Source organism: Symphalangus syndactylus, chromosome 21 (genome assembly GCF_028878055.3).
Source record: "Symphalangus syndactylus isolate Jambi chromosome 21, NHGRI_mSymSyn1-v2.1_pri, whole genome shotgun sequence".
NCBI lineage: Eukaryota > Metazoa > Chordata > Mammalia > Primates > Hylobatidae > Symphalangus > Symphalangus syndactylus.
The window spans coordinates 85,941,960-85,961,923 of NC_072443.2; the positions used below are offsets into that span (position 1 = coordinate 85,941,960).

At 54.2% G+C, this 19,964-nt stretch overlaps 1 protein-coding gene across 5 annotated transcripts in view; it reads right to left on the bottom strand.

Moving 5' to 3' along the window:
• The window catches only part of AP2A2 (adaptor related protein complex 2 subunit alpha 2), an 88,483-nt gene that overhangs the window by 30,913 nt on the left and 37,606 nt on the right, over positions 1-19,964 (bottom strand). For all 5 annotated transcript variants that reach the window (XM_055260026.2, XM_055260025.2, XM_055260027.2 and 2 more), the window contains exons 3-6: positions 11,585-11,727; positions 9,565-9,758; positions 4,476-4,605; positions 892-993 (exon numbers count right to left, since the gene is read on the bottom strand). In XM_055260026.2, coding sequence (XP_055116001.2) covers positions 892-993; positions 4,476-4,605; positions 9,565-9,758; positions 11,585-11,727 — 569 coding nt within the window. The remainder of the gene's footprint in view (positions 1-891; positions 994-4,475; positions 4,606-9,564; positions 9,759-11,584; positions 11,728-19,964) is intronic.

Consider the following 19,964-nt stretch of genomic DNA (forward strand, 5'->3'; position numbering starts at 1 on the left):
AGTGAGACTCTGTCTCAAAAAAAAAAAAAAAAAAAAAAAAAATCACAGAGCTCCTACTATACACCCAGATGACTAAAACCCAAGAGACTAACACTATGCATGCCGCGCCCGCGCCTCCTGCTGCTGCTGTGAGAGCCGGGTGCACCGCAGGGGAAGCTGGTCTGGCAACGCCTGTCTCCTCAGGTTCAGGAGCCGCGGCCCCCAGCTGAGCCATGCCACGTCTCAGCAGACACCGCAGCATCTCGTGCACACAGAACAGGAGCCGTGGCCCCCAGCTGAGCCATGCCACGTCTCAGCAGACACCCGCGGCATCTCATGCACATGGAAACCAAGGGACATCCAAGACTGCTCATGCTGGGGGATTCACAGCAGCCTCAGAGGGCAAGGAGCTAAGTGTTCAACTGGACAGTGGGTAAACTGCAGGGGTCAATTCACACAACCGATTCTAAGAAGCATCAAACATGAACGTGTAACAGCTACACACAAAACAAAAATTTCACCATGTTGGGCAAAACAAAAGAATGTGTGCTGCAGGTCCATCTGCATCAAACTCAAAACAGGAAGCTGAACGGCAGGCTTTAGCGTGCACGCCAGATGGTGGGTCCACGAAGCACCAGCCGCGCTTCCCCAGTGGGGGACACGGGGCCACTGGGTGCCTCTCCTCCACCCACGTGGTGTTGGGTGCTCACTCACACAATGGGAACAGGGAGCTGTGCTTCTGTACAGACGGCACAGTTCTCAATTAACAAGAAGGTTGACAGAGAAGCCAAGTTGGTTTTCATCCCTGAATTTATAAACTGACCAAATACCTTGCATTCTACAAGTAAGCTAATAAATAAATAACTAAGACAAAACCCACCCTGACTTCTGCTCCCCCACAAACAGACTTACTCTGCTTAGCCTAGAGACAGCCAGAGACACGGAGGTTTTAAACTCTTCTGGGTTCTTCTGTGCTAAAGTGGTGATCAGACTTGTGGCTGCAGTTACCACACCCTGAAAGAAAACGCACACACAACAGACAGTCAGAACACTTGAATCTAACCACTTATGTTAACTCATCTTCCAAAGAAAACCTTAAACCAACCAGCAGCACACTGGCAGCCCACAGCCACTTCGGCTTCAGGCCTACTCCGAGAAACCTACAATGTTCTCCAAGATGGCACACGCAGGTTTTCTTTTTCCAGCTTCTCCTTAAAAACTGGGAAGTTCCGTCATGCTTAGCCCAGATCCCTGCCAGCATCGAAGAGCCAGAGGGCCACGTCCAGCCATGCAGGTGAAGCATGTGGGCTGCACACGCCACCTGGCCTGCTGCCCTCTCCTGGCCTGGCCTCCACCATCATCTGCACCTGCTGCCTCTGGTTTAATCATGCATGTTCATTGTAGAGGGAGACACTACCTTTAGACTGATTTGAATCTTTACAACCCAGAAGTGAGACTGTAGAAAAGAGCAACTGGAGAAGTCCTTTTCCATTCTCCTTTTCGGAAAGTGGCCCTGGCAGTCACTGAACCACCACAGGCTGGATGAGGCCACCAGGCCCAGCAGGCGAGTCCTCCCCCACCGCTCCTCCTGGCCTCAGTGAGAACAGATTCAGATCCCAGGGCACAAGCGGTCCTCCCCAAAGCACCGGGCAGCCTGTCACCGCTCCAGGACACGGCACCGGGCAGCCTGTTACTGCTCCAGGACAGCCACTAGGGAATTGGTCACTCAGACCTCTTGAAAAAAGACTTTAATTATGTAAAGACATTCTCCCATATTTTTTAAAAATATAAAATAAATGATACCTATTCACTCTGAAGATGTAAACAGTGAGCTCAGGAAGTGTCTACTTGTGCGGGCACGGTGGCTCACGCTGTAATCCCAGCACTTTGGGAGGCCGAGGCAGGTGGATCCCCTGAGGTCAGGAGCTCAAGACCAGCCTGGCCAACATGGTGAAACCCCATCTCTACTAAAAATACAAAAATTAGCCAGGCGTGGTGGCACTCGCCTATAATCCCAGCTACTCAGGAAGCTGAGGCAGGAGAATCGCCTGAACCCAGGAGGCAGAGGTTGCAGTGAGCTGAGATCGCGCCACTGCACTCCAGCCTGGGAACAGAGCGAGCCTCTGTCTCAAAGGAAATGTCTACTTGAATGACTGATGCAGTCCCCCCACCGCCCGCCCTGCACCACGGCTCCTCAGCCTGGCTGGGGTGCACCTACTACAGCACAGCACTCTCCCCAGAGACCTGCTGTGCCTGTGCCCTCAGCTTTCCAAGGAAAATGTGAAAGCTTTAAGAAAGAAATGGGTCTGATTGGTCTTCTTCCTGTATTTCTCGGTGAGCAAAGTGGTAATGGATTTTGCCATGTCCAATAAAGAAACTGCAGGTCTTTGTAAGAAACTGCAGGTCTGTAACGTCCATGAGGGCAGAGTCATTCCCCACGGGGCTCCTGAATGTTCACGGCGTGTTCCCCCAGGAAACACGCATCTAGAATGCCCCCTGCAACAGGCACTGAGGTCAGCCTCTCATTTAGGACGTCCTCCCCCTGCACTGAGACTGTAAGAGGCCTCTCGAGGGGCACACTCAGGCCCGCGACACGTGGCCCCACCCCGGTGGTGGCAGCTGGCGCCAAGGCGACCTCCGTCTCTCCTCAGTGGCCTCCAGCCCTTGGCCCAGCCCCCCAACCCTTCTCCCCATGGTGTCTCCTGCCCTCGTCCACTCCAACCTGTCTGCTCCATCAGGCCACCCTCGGGCTACAGGACCCAAGGCTCAGCACGATGCCCATGCAGCGCTCAGGCCACATCACTTCCCTCCCCACCACCCTGCTCCGGACGCACGCCTGACCGCCGACCTTCTGACCCTCACCCACCTGGTCCTGCCCACACCTCCTGCCCCACTCCACAAGACCTCCCTGAAGGACACATGGGGGAGCTCACTCACTCTAGGTGAGCAAATGACACCTTTCTTGGGGGCTCCTGACTTGAGACCAGAGAAACCAAGCCTCAGGCCTTCGCTGTCAGAGGTGGAAGGCGCTTGACAAAAGCCATGGCCACACAAAAGACAGCTGCCGGGGGTGCAGGTGCGCAAGCTGGGAGAGCTAAGATGGGAAACTACTGGGCAGCAGGGAGCCCACCCTGGGGTTGGCTGTGGCGCCCCTTCAGGATGAGTTTCTGTTGCCTATAACCAAGAATATGCTGACTCAAGTGCCTGGTGAAATAAAGCCACATGCATAAAAATATAAAAAGCAAACCAAGTAGCTGGCGTCACAGAATCATAAAGTATCCAAGGAGAGGTGCCCTTGTGGCCACCTGGGGCAAGGCCCTGCCACCCTGAAAAGCACTCAGGGTGACCCTGCAGCCGCATGGCCATGGAAACCTCCCTCCAAGGCAGAAGAAATGACAGCAGTCCCAGCCAGTCCCACGGAACGTGCACAGATCCTGTCTGCAGAAGGCCCAGGGGAAAGGAGGCTGCCCCGGCCCCTCAGCAGCCCAGTGCCCGGCTGCCATGCGGAGCAGGAGCCCGGGGCCTGCCTCCCTGACCAGGCCCTGCCAACTCACAGCTCCCACATAGCTGCTTCACCCGCACACTCTCGGATGCCCAAGACCCCAACATGCCAACTCTGGGTACAGGCCTGGGGCTGTGAGAGGGCATTTCCTCTTTCCAAGCTTCGGCCTCCTTGACTGCAAAGCAGGAAAATCCCATGACCTCCCAGGGTCCACGGGATGGTGGACGACAGCCTCCAGCAGCACCGTCTGAAAGGCTCCCCCACCAGGATGGCGCTCACGGCAACATGGGAAAGTGGCATTCTCAGCCCTCTATCCTGGATCCTTGTGAACGCATGACCGGCCCACATGCCTCTCCACGCAGCAGGAAATACTTCCACTCCTGCCAACTCTGACCCTCTCATTCATACAGCAGAGTTCAGGCAGGACAAGCCCACTCTGCCCACATCCACCCCTGCTGGATGCAGTGGACGGCTCTGTGACCCCCAAGCCCGAGGCTCACACACTAGCACAGCCCCTCCCCCACACCTGCCTCTCAGGGCACCTGAATACACATCACCAAGTCGCTCGAAACCTCCACCCTTGGTCTATGCCTATACCATGGGGATGACTGCTGGGCCTGGCCCGTGGAGAAGGCATGTGGATTAGTAAGACTGCACGTTAGAGCCTAGATGAGGGCACAGGCAGCCAGGACACCAGGCAGGAGCTCCCCGTACTAGATAGGTATTTCCAGAAGACACGTGTCTCAGCTGCGGGAGGCTCTGCAGACTCCATGCTACCCAAGGGCTTCAGCCAATGCCTGGCCACAGGATGAGCAGAGGCGGAGTCTTACTCATCCAGCCCCAGGAAGGGCCCCCCTGGCCTGAGCACTCAGCCAGAGCAGCCCCTGTGACAGCCTCTCCTGGGCATCCCGAGAAGGTGCACCATGGTGTCTTCACAACGGCCATCCCAAGGTCACCTGGGGGAGCGGGGAGAACCGAAGCCAAGGGTGCTTACCAAGTGCTGGTCGTTGAGCAGGTGCACCACTCGGGACGTCCAGTCGCCCATGGGGACAAGATCGGGCGACGTCCTGTATAGGCGCAGCAAGCACAGGGCTGCGCTCTGCTTCACGCTGTCCATAGTGTCTCTGAAAGACAGACGTCAGAGTCACTCCCAACAGGCTGAGCACAGCGCAGAACTGCACGGAGCACCCCCCCTCAGAGCCAGCAGGAGACGCGGGGGTGGGGCTGGCGCAGGGGCCTGGACAGCACTCAGGGCGGCCTGCCGAGGGCCACCTAGGGGGCAGCAGCAGCGTTCTCAGCACACATGGGCCCTGCTCCAAAGGTCTCCCTGCCAACCTTCTCACCAGCAAACCCACCAGCCGACCACATACAGCTCACATTGCTCATTCACTGAACAACAGCTTTCTTGTTGTTGTTGTTACAACTTAATAATCCACAATCACAACAGAAATGCGTGGAGGGCCCTGCACCGCCATGGAGCTCCGCATCTGCTTGATGATCTTCCCCTGCTCCGCGCCCCGCCCTCACCCCACCACACCCCGCCCTCACCCCACCACGCCCCGCCCTCACCCCACCACACCCCGCCCTGAACAGTGGGCTGGGCCACATGTGCCCTCGCCCCCCGGAGCAAATGGCTTCGGGTCCCTGCAGACACGGTAGGAAGGCAGCCCGCCATGGGCTCTCCTGCTCTGCTGCCGACAGGCTTGTCCAGGGCACAGACGTGTTCCATGCTCCGCTTATCCCCCTCCACCCTCCCGCCACCAGACTCTGCTAAGCAGCTGGGAAGGCAACAGGGAGCCTAGGGTGGACGCTGTGGAGGCACAGCTGAAAAAGGGCCAGTCTCTTCTCCAAGCGCTTAACAGAATCAGCTGGAATCTGCTGCACCACATGGAAGGAAGAAAAGGGTATAGGGACTACCTGTACCATTTACCTTTTGGCTTTTTTATCCCTAAATATCCCCCTATACTATTCCAAAAAATTACTTTGAGTAAAGAATTCCCCTTCTGGGTGCAAATGCCCCCGCAAGGAGGAGTAGGTATTGTATCCCTCTTCTGGCCCACCCCATCCTCACCAGATCAGCCCAGAGCCGGAACCGCACACACACCCTGCCGTGCGTCCATGTGGATGTGTGGTCCAGGCCACGTCAGGGGTGTGTACCAGGCGCCAGCAGGACTGTCCTTGCCAGGCGGCTTCAGGACCCCATGACTGGGCCCCCAGCAGTCCTTCAACATAGAAGAGCCAACCAGGTTCCATGCTTGTGGCTACAAATGCCGACACAGGAGGGCGCCCAGCAGGCCACACTCCTCAGAGAGGAGGAGGATCCGCCTCCTCTCTTAGGCAGATGAACACGGTCTAAATTATCAGCTCACACGAGGAAGACTGAGGACCCCACCATTACTCTCCAGCATCTGCTCACACGAGGGAGACCAAGGACCCCACAGCTACTCGCCGACGTCGGCTCACACAAGGAAGACCCAGGACCCCACAGCTACTCCCTAATGTCGGCTCACACAAGGAAGACCAAGGACCCCACAGCTACTCCCTAATGTCGGCTCACACAAGGGAGACTGAGGACCCCACAGCTACTCCCTAATGTCGGCTCACACGAGGAAGACCCAGGACCCCAAAGCTACTCGCTAATGTCGGCTCACACGAGGGAGACCCAGGACCCCACAGCTACTCGCTAATGTCGGCTCACACAAGGGAGACCCAGGACCCCACAGCTACTCCCTAATGTCGGCTCACACGAGGAAGACCCAGGACCCCAAAGCTACTCGCTAATGTCGGCTCACACGAGGGAGACCCAGGACCCCACAGCTACTCGCTAATGTCGGCTCACACGAGGAAGACTGATGACCCCACAGCTACTCCCTAATGTCGGCTCACACGAGGAAGACCCAGGACCCCAAAGCTACTCGCTAACGTCGGCTCACACGAGGGAGATCCAGGACCCCACAGCTACTCGCTAATGTCGGCTCACACAAGGAAGACCCAGGACCCCACAGCTACTCCCTAATGTCGGCTCATACGAGGGAGACCCAGGACCCCACAGCTACTCCCTAATGTCGGTTCACACGAGGGAGACCCAGGACCCCACAGCTACTCCCTAATGTCGGCTCATACGAGGGAGACCCAGGACCCCACAGCTACTCCCTAATGTCGGCTCACACGAGGGAGACCCAGGACCCCACAGCTACTCCCTAATGTCGGCTCATACGAGGGAGACCCAGGACCCCACAGCTACTCCCTAATGTCGGCTCACACGAGGCAGACCGAGGACCCCACGGCTACTCTGCCTTGGCCGCTGCTCCCCGTCCCCACCTCTGGCCCTAGGAATGACCTGACCTCCTCAGCACCTACTCTGTCCTTCCATTTCTAGGTGACACACACACCAGCAGTCCTCCAATGACAGCACCTCCTTCCTGAGCATGGATTTTTGTTTTTGTTTTTGTTTTTAAGACAGAGTCTCGCTCTTTCGCCAGGCTGGAGTACAGTGGAGGAATCTCGGCTCACTGCACCCTCCGCCTCCCGGGTTCAAGTGATTCTCCTGCCTCAGCCTCCCAAGTAGCTGGGACTACAGGAGGGCGCCACCACGCCCAGCTAATTTTTGTATTTTTACTAGAGACAGGGTTTCACCATGTTGGCCAGGCTGGTCTCGAGCTCTTGAACTCGTAATCCGCCCGTCTCAGCCTCCCAAAGTGCTGGGATTATAGGCATGAGCCACCATGCCCGGCTTTTTTTTTTTCTGAGACAGAGTCTTATTCTGTTGCCCAGGCTGGCGTGTAGTGGTGCAATCTCAGCTTACTGCAGCCTCCGCCTCCTGGGTTCAAGCAATTCTGCCTCAAGCCTTCTGAGTAGGCTGGGACTACAGGTGAGCACCACCACACCCAGCTAATTTTTGTATTTTTAGTAGAGACGGGGTTTCGCCACGTTGGCCAGGCTGGTCTCAAACTCCTGACCTCAGGCCCGCCCACCTTGGCCTTCCAAAGTGCTGGGATTACAGGCATGAGCCACTGTGCCCAGCCTGAGCATGTTACTTTGAGTCAATTACTACTTAGCTGGATTTCAACAACTGGCCCGTTTCTTCAAGGAAGGCCCATGGGTACCATGTTACCTGAGCTCTCTGAGGTAGGAGAACCTTGCCTGTGACCTTCATCCCCATGGGACCACTCAGTCACCAGAACACGGGCCACCTGCTCCCTTCTGGCTGCAGACACTGCACACTGGCCACCTGCTCCCTTCCAGCCGCAGACGCCTTGCACTGGCCCCTGGAGACCCCTCCTCACCCTGGCTCCTCCCTCCTCCATCCCTGGCTCCTGCAGCAGGTCTTCAGTTCAGGTAGTGCCCCACTTCATCAACCTGCACGTGCCTCAGGGGTGGCCCTGTCTTGCATTCCGCTCACGCACAGACATCCACCAAGCACCTACTAGGGACCTGGTACTGTTCAAGATGCTGGGTTTGTAAAGCGGCCACCGCAGTGGAGAGAAACCTCAGAGCCCAGGAAGCTTCCACCCCAAGGGTGGAAACAGGTAATAAACAGGCAAGCAACAACCCTGGGGGCAGGAGGAGAGGGAGGGCCAGGAGGCCGTGGCCCTGAGGCAGAATCCACTGGACCTTCTGGCTGGTTCCGATCCCCAGCCCCACCCTCCCTCTCCTGCACCAGCGCCCTCTGATCATTCAAGCCTTCCTCCCATCTTGGGCACTCTGTTTTCGGGGCGCCCACCACGTGCTCTGCCACCTATGACTGAATGACCTGAGGAGCAATGGTGCCTTCAGGCCCTGCACCTGCTCCCCCAGCTCTGCGGTTCTGCTCCTGTCCATCCTGCTGTGGGGTCACCCATCTCTGAGCTCTTGCGCTTCTGAATATCTGTCTTCTCGGGGTTGTGCTGCGGTCTCTCTGCCAGCCGGGCTCCTCCTCGACTCACAGCTGACAGAAGGCTGCCTCATTCTCTATTGTGGGACGTCCTCACCTCACAGCTGGATAGAAGGCTGCCTCATTCTCTGTTGTAGAGCATCCTGTGCGGTGTGGGGTGCAGCACCCTGGTCTCTACCCACTATGACAACCAAAATGCCCCAAGACACAGCCCAGTGCCCTCACAAAGCCAACGTGGCCCAGTTGAGACACCAGTCTAGGCCTGTTTCTCTCATGCCTTCCCACCACCTTCTCTCCAGTCCTCACTGTGTGGTCTGGGTGGATGTCCACCCACTCTCCCATGGCCTGAGGCCTAGCTCAGCCGGGTGGCACCATGTGGGTGAGAGGTCAGTTTCCCAACTCCGCAGGATATCCTGGAACACAGAGGTGGGGGCCCTGCCTGTGGCACAGACACCCCAGGGTTGCTTTAAGCTCTTCCAGAGCTGATGACTCAGCCCCACAAGGCTTCTCTCCAAATTAACAAGGGACGGAACAGATAGCCAAAGGCGCTCCGGCATGGTGCTCAGCTTCTCCGAGTGAAGCCCTTGGGAAAGGGCGCGAGGAGGAGCTGCCCCAAGATGCATCATTCTACCCAGTGCCCTGTGGGGCTGAAGCCCCTCCTTGGTTTTGCTGGCAGGGTTTGGGCGTTTTCTTTGATCTGTGTTTTGAATCTCAGTGGTATTAGATTGCACTTTACTTGAAATCTAAACTTGTAATTCTCTTTTTGCTTTGGAGACAGGGTCTCGCTCTGTCGCCCAGGCTGGAGTGCAGTGGCATGAACATGGCTCACTGCAGCCTTGACTTCCTGGGCTCAAGCAATCCTCCTGCCTCAGCCTACCGTAGCTGGGATGACAGGAGCACGCCACCACACCTGGCTAATTTTGTAAAACTGTTTGTAGAGATGGGATCTCCCTATGTTGCCCAGGCTGGTCTTGAACTCCTGGGCTCAAGCGATTCTCCCACCTTGGCCTCCTACAGTCCTGGGATTAGAGGCATGAGCCACCACACCCGGCCTAAACTTGTAATTCTGGATCCCACCTTAGGCTACATCTCATCTCCCATAAGATGGGGAGAGTAAAACATTTCCTAGGCTAAGCAGCTCCATATTTGATGTATTTGGCATGAAAGCAGCACATCTTCAGCAGGAGCCCGGCACGAGCCCAGCACATACCCAGCTACGAGGACCTTAGGGATCTCCCCAGCGAAGGCCTCGGCCATCTCCCGGCTGCCCACGCTGGCAATGCAGTGCAGGGCCAGGCCCATGAAGGTGGGGTTGCGGCTGGCCAGGTCATTCTTGATGGCGTTGTTGATCAGGCGGATCAGCTCACTGTTCGAGTTCACCAACACAGAGATGAAAAGGTAGCCCTGCGTTCCAAAAGACAGAAGAGAAAGCTCATGACAATCCAAGTCCGCCTGTGTCCCTGAGTCACCCAACAAGCAGTGACACACAGACGCGGAAGCAGCCTGGGCACCACCCACGCACCCAGGGCACTGCTGTGGGAGCTGCGCCTCTCAGGACTCAGCAAACGTCTGTCCCAGTGGAACCGAGGACGCCTCCGCTACGATGCTCTCATGGCGCAGCGTTCCTGTGGGGCACACCTGACTAGCGTGCCATGAGCCAGACGCCAACAGGAACCGGACCCCCCGGTCCCACTCACTTCACTGTGGGCCACGCGTCTGAGTGTTCCGGACGTCACACTATCCTCAACTTAAGATGGGAGGGAACCTTCACCGACAGGCTGATTTTAGCTACAATGATTTCCAGAAACCCAGCTGCCTATTCCCTCCCACTCTTTAATCTGCCTGTGTCACAGCCTCACGCCGCCCCCCGCCACCCCCACTGACCCAGGGCAAACCCCAGTCCTGTGTCACTGCCACTTCTTCCCAGCCATCCTCAAAGGTCACACCCTCCCCACCCAAAGGGAAACAGTGGTTTTCTCCAGACCCAACCCATCACTGACCACCCAGGTTAAAGATGTGCCCAGCTTCCCACAGCTCCCAGGAAGATGCCACGAGGGAGCTCCCGCCCTTCCAAACACCGCTGCCCTTTCAGCCCTGCACTTGCACGCCCAGGCCACTGCCAGGCACCACCTGCTCTGCTGGCCCTGCTCCTCCCACTCTCAGCCCCCAGCAGTTAACTTCCCCTCCCTCCAGCCTCAGCTCAACACACCCACCCCCACTCCCTCTCTCAAATCCTTTCAAATTCTGTGTCTGTGGAGCCCTGTGACACCCATCTCCCCCAGGACAAGGGCAGGGCCCAAGTTCTGGTCCCTGTGCCTCTGTCCTCAAGGCTAATCCCCCATCCCCCCTAACACTGCATGGTGCACCACAGGCACTCCACAAATGCTTGTTGAATAAATACCAATACTTATCAAAACCCCTGAGACATCTAGAGTCTCTCTTAATTTCTCTAAGTTAAATTTTTTGACAAATGGAAGAAAATATTACTTTATACCACCAGGGAAAACACAGAAATAATGTGACAACAAGAGACTACACAGCTCAACTTGCAGAGCCCAAGAAGGCTTCAAAAGCAGAGTGACAGGACACTGTGCATCAGCCCGGCAAGGGCTGGGGAGATGGTGGGGCGAGCACCCTCCACGGAGTGACGGGACACCATGCATGGCTGGGGAGACGGTGGGCCGAGCACCCTCCGCACCAAGACCCAGACATGTGCCTCCAACGCCTACTGCAGAAACAAAGCTGTCCAAGGGGCCACAGGACAGGTCTACTTGGGACAGTGTGTCAACAAGGCACTGTGGCAGGGAGACATCCTCCCCTCCTCTGGAGGCCAACCTCATGGGCACAGGGCACCAACCACATCAAACGCTGGGCCGCGTGCAGCACGCTCCAGACCAACCGGGAAGTCCTGAAACTCGCCGAAAGGGAGGTTGCGAAGAAAGGAGGGAAAGGCATGGCCACCTCATCAGGAGAACCGCATGCAAGGGGAGGAACCCTGTGAGGGCATCGGGGCTTCCTGAAGAACACAAAGATTGGGCGGGAAGGGAGCCCTCAGGGTGTTGGCAGCAGGTGCTAACATGGACTGGGCACGTGTCTCCATCTGCAGCAGACCCACGTGGCTCATGTCAGCTGTGGGTAGAGAAGGAAGCAGAGGCCCTACGCGGGCACGGGGACTCAGTCCTGCCAGGCACACGCCACCCTCCACCGCCTCCACCTGCAGCGATACTCACGATCTGCTTTTCCGTGTATCTGTTTGAACTCAGCAGGTTCACAGCCTCCATGTGTCCAAAGTCAATGTCATGACCAAGGAGAAAGATGAAGAGCAACTTGCAGACGTACTTTTTTTTACTATAGCCATCAAGAGCCTTGTCACCTACAGAAAAGGTGGGGAAGAGGTTTTATTCCAGGCGGGCAGAGGCAGGGGAGAGGGGAAAGCAGAGGGCAGTACAGCAGTACAGCAGGCAGCACGGACAAGCCTCCAAGAGAGGGGTGGCCGGGCCCAGGCAGGTGCAGTGCAGATGCTGCTGAGCATGAATAACCTTTCTAAACTCGTGGTACTCATGAGAATCCAAGTTTTTTACTTCCCTTTTAAAAACAGGCACCAGAACATCTGGCAACAAGAGTTCTACCCTCCCACAACAACCCTGGGCAGGTGCAGCCCAGCTGGCCCTCACAGGGCCTCACTCCAACCAGCCAAAATCCCACAGAGGGCCCTGCTGTGATGGAACTTGCAAACCCTGCCTTCAACCATCAAGCTTGTCTTTGAAATCAGTTTAATTTAGGCAGATGAACACAGTCTAAACTATCTGCCACTTCACAGCCATTCTAGGGCAAATCAGCTGGTCATGAAAACAAGGGCCACACGCGACGGCCCCTAGGGCTTCTGTTTCTCTGCCCTCATCGCAGTCTGTCTGAGCCCCTCACAAGGGATCACGGCAGGGCAGGTTCAAAACATGTAATTGGCAGAATATAAAATTCCAAAATATAAAACCAACCCTTAAAAAAAGGGCCATTCTGGGCCCGGCGTGGTGGCTCACACCTGTAATCCCAGCACTTTGGGAGGCCGAGGCGGGCGGATCACCTGAGGTCAGGAGTTCGAGACCAGCCTCAACATGGAGAAATCCCGTCTCTAGTAAAAATACAAAATTAGCCGGGCATGGTGGCTCATGCCTGTAATCCCAGCTACTCGAGAGGCTGAGGCTGGAGAATTGCTTGAACCTGGGAGGCGGAGGTTGCGGTGAGCCGAGATCACGCCATTGCACTCCAGCCTGGGCAACAAAAGTGAAATCCTACCTCAGAAAAGAAAAAAAAAAAAAAAAGGGGGCCGTTCTGCATTGCCAGGAATTTCTATCCCACCTGAGAGGTGAGGGAGTGTCCCTCAGAGCCAGCCTCCAGCAGGCTGTGGAGGCGAGCAGGAAAGGCGGCCTTGTGCAGGCCAAGTCTCACAGAGACTCTGCTGCCACAGCGTGAAGGAACGCAGGCTGGGAAGACAGCTCAGCCACGCCAGCCACTCTGGCCCCCTTCTTGTGAAGGGCTGGGGCGCTCACACCTCCATGGACAACCTCTCAGGCTGTGTAGAATACAGACCGGCCACATTTCCTGGGGAACGGTGCATCACCAGTCGGCCAGTCAGCCGGATGCTGCACTCTGAGGAGCTCATGAGAAACCCCCCTCCTTGTCAGCGGCAAAGTAACATAATTTAAAAGACCAGATGATATAAATAAAAGCAGACCCGACCTGGTTCCTCCCTCCCCCAGCCTCGACCCAGTTATCTGCTTGCTGTGCCCAAGGGGTCCCAGCAGACACGTTCTCCGTGCCCTGTTTGTGCAGGAGGGCACACACAGCTGAGCACGGGCTGCGCAGCAGAGATCCTCCAGTGGGAAGCCCCAGCACCGTGTCTCCTACCCAGCCCAGATTCCATCACCCGCTGGAAGCCGCCTTGGACAACCACAGCCAAAAATACTGCTTGACCTCCTCCTCCCTCTGGAGACTTCCCTGTTACTCAGAGCACCTCTCAAAGGAAAAAATAACTGACAGGGGAGAGGACCAACGGCCCAACTGGGCTGAGTTTTGTGGGACGGGGATGGGGACGGAGACAGAGACAGGGATGGAGACAGAGACAGGCTCTCTCCGAGAGGAGCCGACCAGCCTCTGCTCCTGCGGGACCCCAGACGAAGAGCTGCTCTAGAGCTCCCGGGTGCTGGGAAACTTAGGCCTACCTTTAGAAGCTGAGCCCACTGGACAGTGAGGGTGATGCAGGATCACCTCTGGGCCTCCCAGGGATGTCACAGAGCACTCCCCTGGGCACACCACCCCTGTTGCGTAAGCATCGTGAGGGGCAGCGGAAGTCGCCAGCGCGAGGAGAAAGCCACAGTGCTCAGTCTCGCTGCTCATGTGGCAGCATGTGGATTCCTGGCCTAACCCAGGGCCACGGGAAACAAGCAGCAATGCTCGCTCCACACCCTCACCCATCTCGGTGGGGCAGGTGGCAGGTGAGCCCGCCAGCTCCCCTGGCAGGTGCCACTGTGAAGTTTATCGCTCCTGAAAGGACCTAGACTGATACAGTCTTCAAAATGCTAGCTTCAGTACTGGGCTAGAATTACTTTTTTATTCTAGTAATTTCAAAATGTTGAGTTGAACTTTAATATTCTGAGCTATAAAAGGCGGAGGATAACAGTAATACCTGTCTCCTTGGTTTGTGCAGATCAGAGGAGAGAATGGCTGGGAAACCTCATCCTAAACCATAAAAGGATCACGATTAAGTTTGGGCTCCAGTCTGAAAGATGCAGCCACTTGCTTGTCTTGTGGTCACAGACATATTCCTTAACCTCTCTGAGCCCAGCTTTCTCAGCAGGTTATTATAAAAATGAAACAGGGCCGGGCGCGGTGGCTCACGCCTGTAATCCCAGCACTTTGGGAGGCCGAGGCGGGCGGATCACGAGGTCAGGAGATCAAGACCATCCTGGCTAACACAGTGAAACCCCGTCTCTACTAAAAACACAAAAATAAGCCAGGCGTGGTAGCGGGCGCCTGTAGTCCCAGCTACTCGGGAGGCTGAGGAAGGAGAATGGCGTGAACCTGGGAGACAGAGGTTGCAGTGAGCCGAGATCGCGCCACTGCACTCCAGCCTGGGTGACAGAGCGAGACTCCATCTCAAAAAAAATAAATAAAATAAAATAATAAAATGAAACAGCACAGCACCCAAGGAGCATCACGTGTCTGAGGCAATGTAAGGTCACAACACAGGTTTATGAGCACCATCTTTCACTGACTCATCAGACGATAAAATGTGACAAAATGTCTACCTCAGAATGACTGAAATCTGCTTGTTTTTGTTTTGTTTTGTTTTGTTTTGTTTTGTTTTTCCCAGACAGTCTTGCTCTGTTGCCCAGGCTGGAGTGCAGTGGTGCAATCTTGGCTCACTGCAACCTCCACCTCCCAGGTTCAAGCGATTCTCATGCCTCTCTGCCTCCCGAGTAGCTGGGATTATAGGCGTGTGCCACCACACCGGGCTAATTTTTGTATTTTTAGTAGAGACGGGGTTTCACCATGTTGGCCAGGCTAGTCTCAAACTCCTGACCTCGTGATCTGCCCATCTCTGCCTCCTAAAGTGCTGGGATTACAGGCGTGAGCCACCACGCCCAGCCTGGTATTTTTTTTATAACAAAATATCAAGTAGAATAAGATAAACTGGAGAGTGAGTCAGGAACCAGAGGCTCCAGGCTTTCTCTTGACCTGAAAGTTGGGAAGAGGGACAGTGCCCTGACTGGTCGGCAGCCATCTGGTCACCAGCCAGAGGTACTGCTGGCTCCACACTCTCCAACCCCCACAGCCTACATGAGGCTCACACCCTCGGGGGAAGGGTGGGGACTCCTTCCACTTCCTCACCAACACACACCGGCCCCAACAACAGTGTGTGGCACAAGGCAGTTGCTCAATCAATTTTTGCCTTTTACATCAATGAATTAATAATCAAGCAAACGGCAAAATGAAAAACAGGCTGCCCAAGTGAAAGAAAAAATAAAGTGTTTTATCTGGAGACAAGGTCTCGCTCTGCCACCCAGGCTGGAGTGCAGTGGCATGACCATGGCTCACTGCAGCCTCAACCTCCTAGGCTCAAGTGATCCTCCCACCTCAGCCTCCCAAGTAGCTGAGACCACAGGCATGTGCAACCACACATGGCTAATTTTTTGTACTTTTAGTAGAGATTTTTAGGGTTTCACCATGTTGCCCAGGCTGGTCTTGAACTCCTGAGCTTAAGTGATCTGCCTGCCTTGGCCTCCCAAAGTGCTAGGATTATAGGCATGAGCCACCGCGCCCGGCCTATTTAGCAAATTAATGTGTACAACCTGGGAAACTCCTGGAGCTGATCAATAATAAGAAATTACCAGCCAGGTGCAGTGGCTTATGCCTGTATTCCCACCATTTTTGGGAGGATTCACTTGAGGTGGGTGAGTTCACTTGAGGCCATGAATTCGTGATCAGCCTGGGAAACAGCGAGACCCCATCTCTACAACAAGTTTTAAAATTTGCTGGGCGTGGTGGTGCACACCTGTAGTCCTAGCCACTCGGGAGGTGGAAGCAGGAGGATCACCGGAGCCCAGGAAGTCAAGGCTGCAGTGAGTTAGGATCATGCCACAGCACTCCAGCCTGGGCAACAGAACAAGACCCTGTCTCTTTAAAAAAGAAAGAAAGAAACTACCATGTCTCTGTAGAGTATGAGAACACAACAGCTGTTTTCTAAAGGCTTAAAGATGGAAGGCACACCCGTGAACATCCCAGTAACTCCCCTGGGCTCCCGCAAGCATGGCAGGTGCACATAAGCACTGATTTCTTGCCCATGCGTCTGCAGGTCAGCCGGGGCCGCCATCAAGACACCGTCAGATCTGGACAGGCCTGCTGTGCATGGCTCTGCTCCAGGCCCATGCCACCCAAAGCACGTTCTTACCATAGCAGAGGTAGGAAGAGCCCAGAGGGGAGACTCCCTTAAAGCTGAGGTTAGGACTGACATGAACACCTCTGTCCACACACCTTAGGCCACACATCAGATGGTCACACCTAACAACCCTCACTAAAGGATAAAGATCACAGGGAAGCCATTTGGGCCTACAGTTTCCTTGATGGCAAACAAGTATGGATTCAACTCTTTGAAGTTCACTGCACAACTGAAGAAACTCCACAGACAGACATGACCACCAGACACAATGCACTGACGTGACCTACACATCTCCTGCTGTCCTGCCCGTTCCATGCTTTCCATCTCCACGCTTCCATCTGGGATTATTTCCTTTGGAATTTCCCACCCGTTCCGTGCTTTCCATCTCCACGCTTCCATCTGGGATTATTTCCACTGGAATTTCCCACTTGTTCCGAGCTTTCCATCTCTACCCTTCCATCTGGGATTATTTCCACCAGAATTTCCTGCCCGTTCCATGCTTTCCATCTCCACGCTTCCATCTGGGATTATTTCCACTGGAATTTCCCACTCGTTCCGAGCTTTCCATCTCTACCCTTCCATCTGGGATTATTTCCACCGGAATTTCCTGCCCGTTCCATGCTTTCCATCTCCACGCTTCCATCTGGGATTATTTCCACTGGAATTTCCCACTCGTTCCGAGCTTTCCATCTCTACCCTTCCATCTGGGATTATTTCCACCGGAATTTCCTGCCCGTTCCATGCTTTCCATCTCCACGCTTCCATCTGGGATTATTTCCACTGGAATTTCCCGCCCGTTCCGTGCTTTCCATCTCCACATTTCCATCTGGGATTATTTCCACCGGAATTTCCCACTCGTTCCATGCTTTCCATCTCCATGCTTCCATCTGGGATTATTTCCACTGGAATTTCCCGCCCGTTCCGTGCTTTCCATCTCCACATTTCCATCTGGGATTATTTCCACCGGAATTTCCCACTCGTTCCATGCTTTCCATCTCCATGCTTCCATCTGGGATTATTTCCACTGGAATTTCCTGCCCGTTCCATGCTTTCCATCTCCACATTTCCATCTGGGATTATTTCCACCGGAATTTCCCACTTGTTCCATGCTTTCCATCTCCATGCTTCCATCTGGGATTATTTCCACTGGAATTTCCTGCCCGTTTCATGCTTTCCATCTCCACATTTCCATCTGGGATTATCTCCACTGGAATTTCCCACTTGTTCCATGCTTTCCATCTCCATGCTTCCATCTGGGATTATTTCCTTTGGAATTTCCCACTCGTTCGCTTTCCATGTCCACGCTTCCATCTGGGATTATTTCCTTTGGAATTTCCCACTCGTTCCGTGCTTTCCATCTCCACGCTTCCATCTGGGATTATTTCATTTGGAATTTCCTGCCCGTTCCGTGCTTTCCATCTCCACACTTCCATCTGGGATTATTTCCATTGGAATTTCCTTTAACACAGGCCTTCTGGTAGGAAATTCTTTCCATTTCTGTCTTCAGCAGGTATTTTTTAGCTTCATTCTTAAAAGGCATTTTTGTTGGATATCAATTCTTTCCCTGGTTGTAACTTTCCCAACATTTTGAGGTTGTATAGAGCACCCCCATGTCAAGACACCCAGCGGCAAGTCTGGAAGAGGGCTGGCTCGCTGACAGTTCCCTCTGCCCTACGGGTATTCCCTCTGGGTGAGGCCTTCAGTTCACAGTGGAAGTGGGTCTCCAGTCTTTGACTATCATCCCTCTAGACAAGGCTCCTCAGCCCTGGCACCACTGACACCCTGGCCAAGGCCTCTGTTGTGGGGGCCACTCTATGCACTTCAGGTGTTTAACAGCCTCCCACCTCCACCCATGAGTGGACCCACACTCCTAGGGGCCAGGCGCAGTGGCTCATGCCTATAATCCCAGCACTTTGGGAGGTCAAGGCAGACCGATCACTTGAGCCCATAAATTTGAAACCAGCCTAGATAACATGGCAAGACCCCATCTCTACAAAACTTTTTTTAAATGTTAGCCGGGCGTGGTGGTGCGTGCCTGTGGTCCCAGTTACTTGGGAGGCTGAGGTGGAAGGATGGCTTGAGCCCCGGGGGTTGAGGCTGCAGTGAGCTGTGATTGCACTGGGCAGCCTGGTCAACAGAGCAAGATCTTGTCTCAGTAAATCAATAGATCAATCAATCGATCAATTGTTTTCAGCAGAAGGGTTGGTCTAAATCAGCAGTGCTCACACAGCAGCCTCATGCCACATGCAGTCAGTGAGCAAGTGAAACAGCCAGTCCAAAGTTAGACTCACTCTTAAGTGTGACACACACACACTAGACTTCAAAGACCTGGTATAAAATAACTCAGTATCGGGAGGGGGGAGGGACAGCATTAGGAGATATACCTAATGCTAAATGACGAGTTAATGGGTGCAGCAAACCAACATGGCACATGGATACATATGTAACAAACCTGCACATTGTGCACATGTACCCTAAAACCTAAAGTATAATAATAAAATAAAATAAAAATAAATAAAATAAAAAAGAAATACTTCAGAAGTATCTTACAATAAAAAATAAATAAATAACTCAGTATCTTGGTTTTTGTAGTTTTTTTTTTTTTTTTTCTGAGACAGAGTCTCACTCTGTTGCCCAGGCTGGAGTGCACCGGCACGATCTCGGCTCACTGCAACCTCTACCTCCTAGGTTCAAGCGATTCTCCTGCCTCAGCCTCCCAAGTAGCTGGGATTACAGGCGCCCGCCACCATGCCCAGCTAATTCTTGTATTTTTAATAGATACGGGGTTTCGCCATGTTGGTCAGGCTGGTCTCAAACTCCTGACCTCAAGTGATCCAGCCACCTCGGCCTCCCCAAGGGGCTGGGATTACAGGCGTGAGCCACCGTCCTGGCCAATTTTTTTTTTCAATTGATTACAACGAAATTTTAGATATACTGAACTAAATAAAATATATTATTAATTTCATTTGCTCCTTTTTACTTTTTTACAATGAGGCTGCCAGAACATTTAGACCTATGAGTGTGACTGATACGCTATTTCTAAATTGGACAGCACAGCTCTAAGGCATCTCATCTACCCACAGCTGGCAGGGCAGGCCTCAGGCAGCACATTTCTTACGGACAAGGAGTAGATTTTCTTCTGTGTCTGCTGCCGCCACCCAGGGTACGTGCGCGCTCAACAAAAGCCAACAGATCACTGTGTAGGAAGGGCCACCTTCCCTATCTAGGACAGCCAGACAGGCATGAAGTCTCCTTTAGTCCCAAAACATTTATACAGAGTTTATTTTAAAAAGTTTTTTTTTTTGAGATGGAGTCTTGCTGTTTCTCCCAGGCTGGAGTGCAATGGCGAGATCTCGGCTCACTGCAACCACCACCTTCCCAGTTCAAGAGATTCTCCTGCCTCAGCCTCCCAAGTAGCTGGGACTATAGGCATGCGCCACCACACCCAGCTAATTTTTCTATTTTTAGTAAAGATGGGGTTTCACCATGTTGGCCAGGCTGGTCTCGAACTCCCGACCTCAAGCGATCCGCCCACCTCGGCCTCCCAAAGTGCTGGGATTATAGGCGTGAGCCACCATGCCTGGCCCCCACTTTTTTTTTTTGAGATGGAGTTTTGCTCGTCACCCAGGCTGGAGTACAATGGCACGATCTCAGCTCACTGCAACCTCCACCTC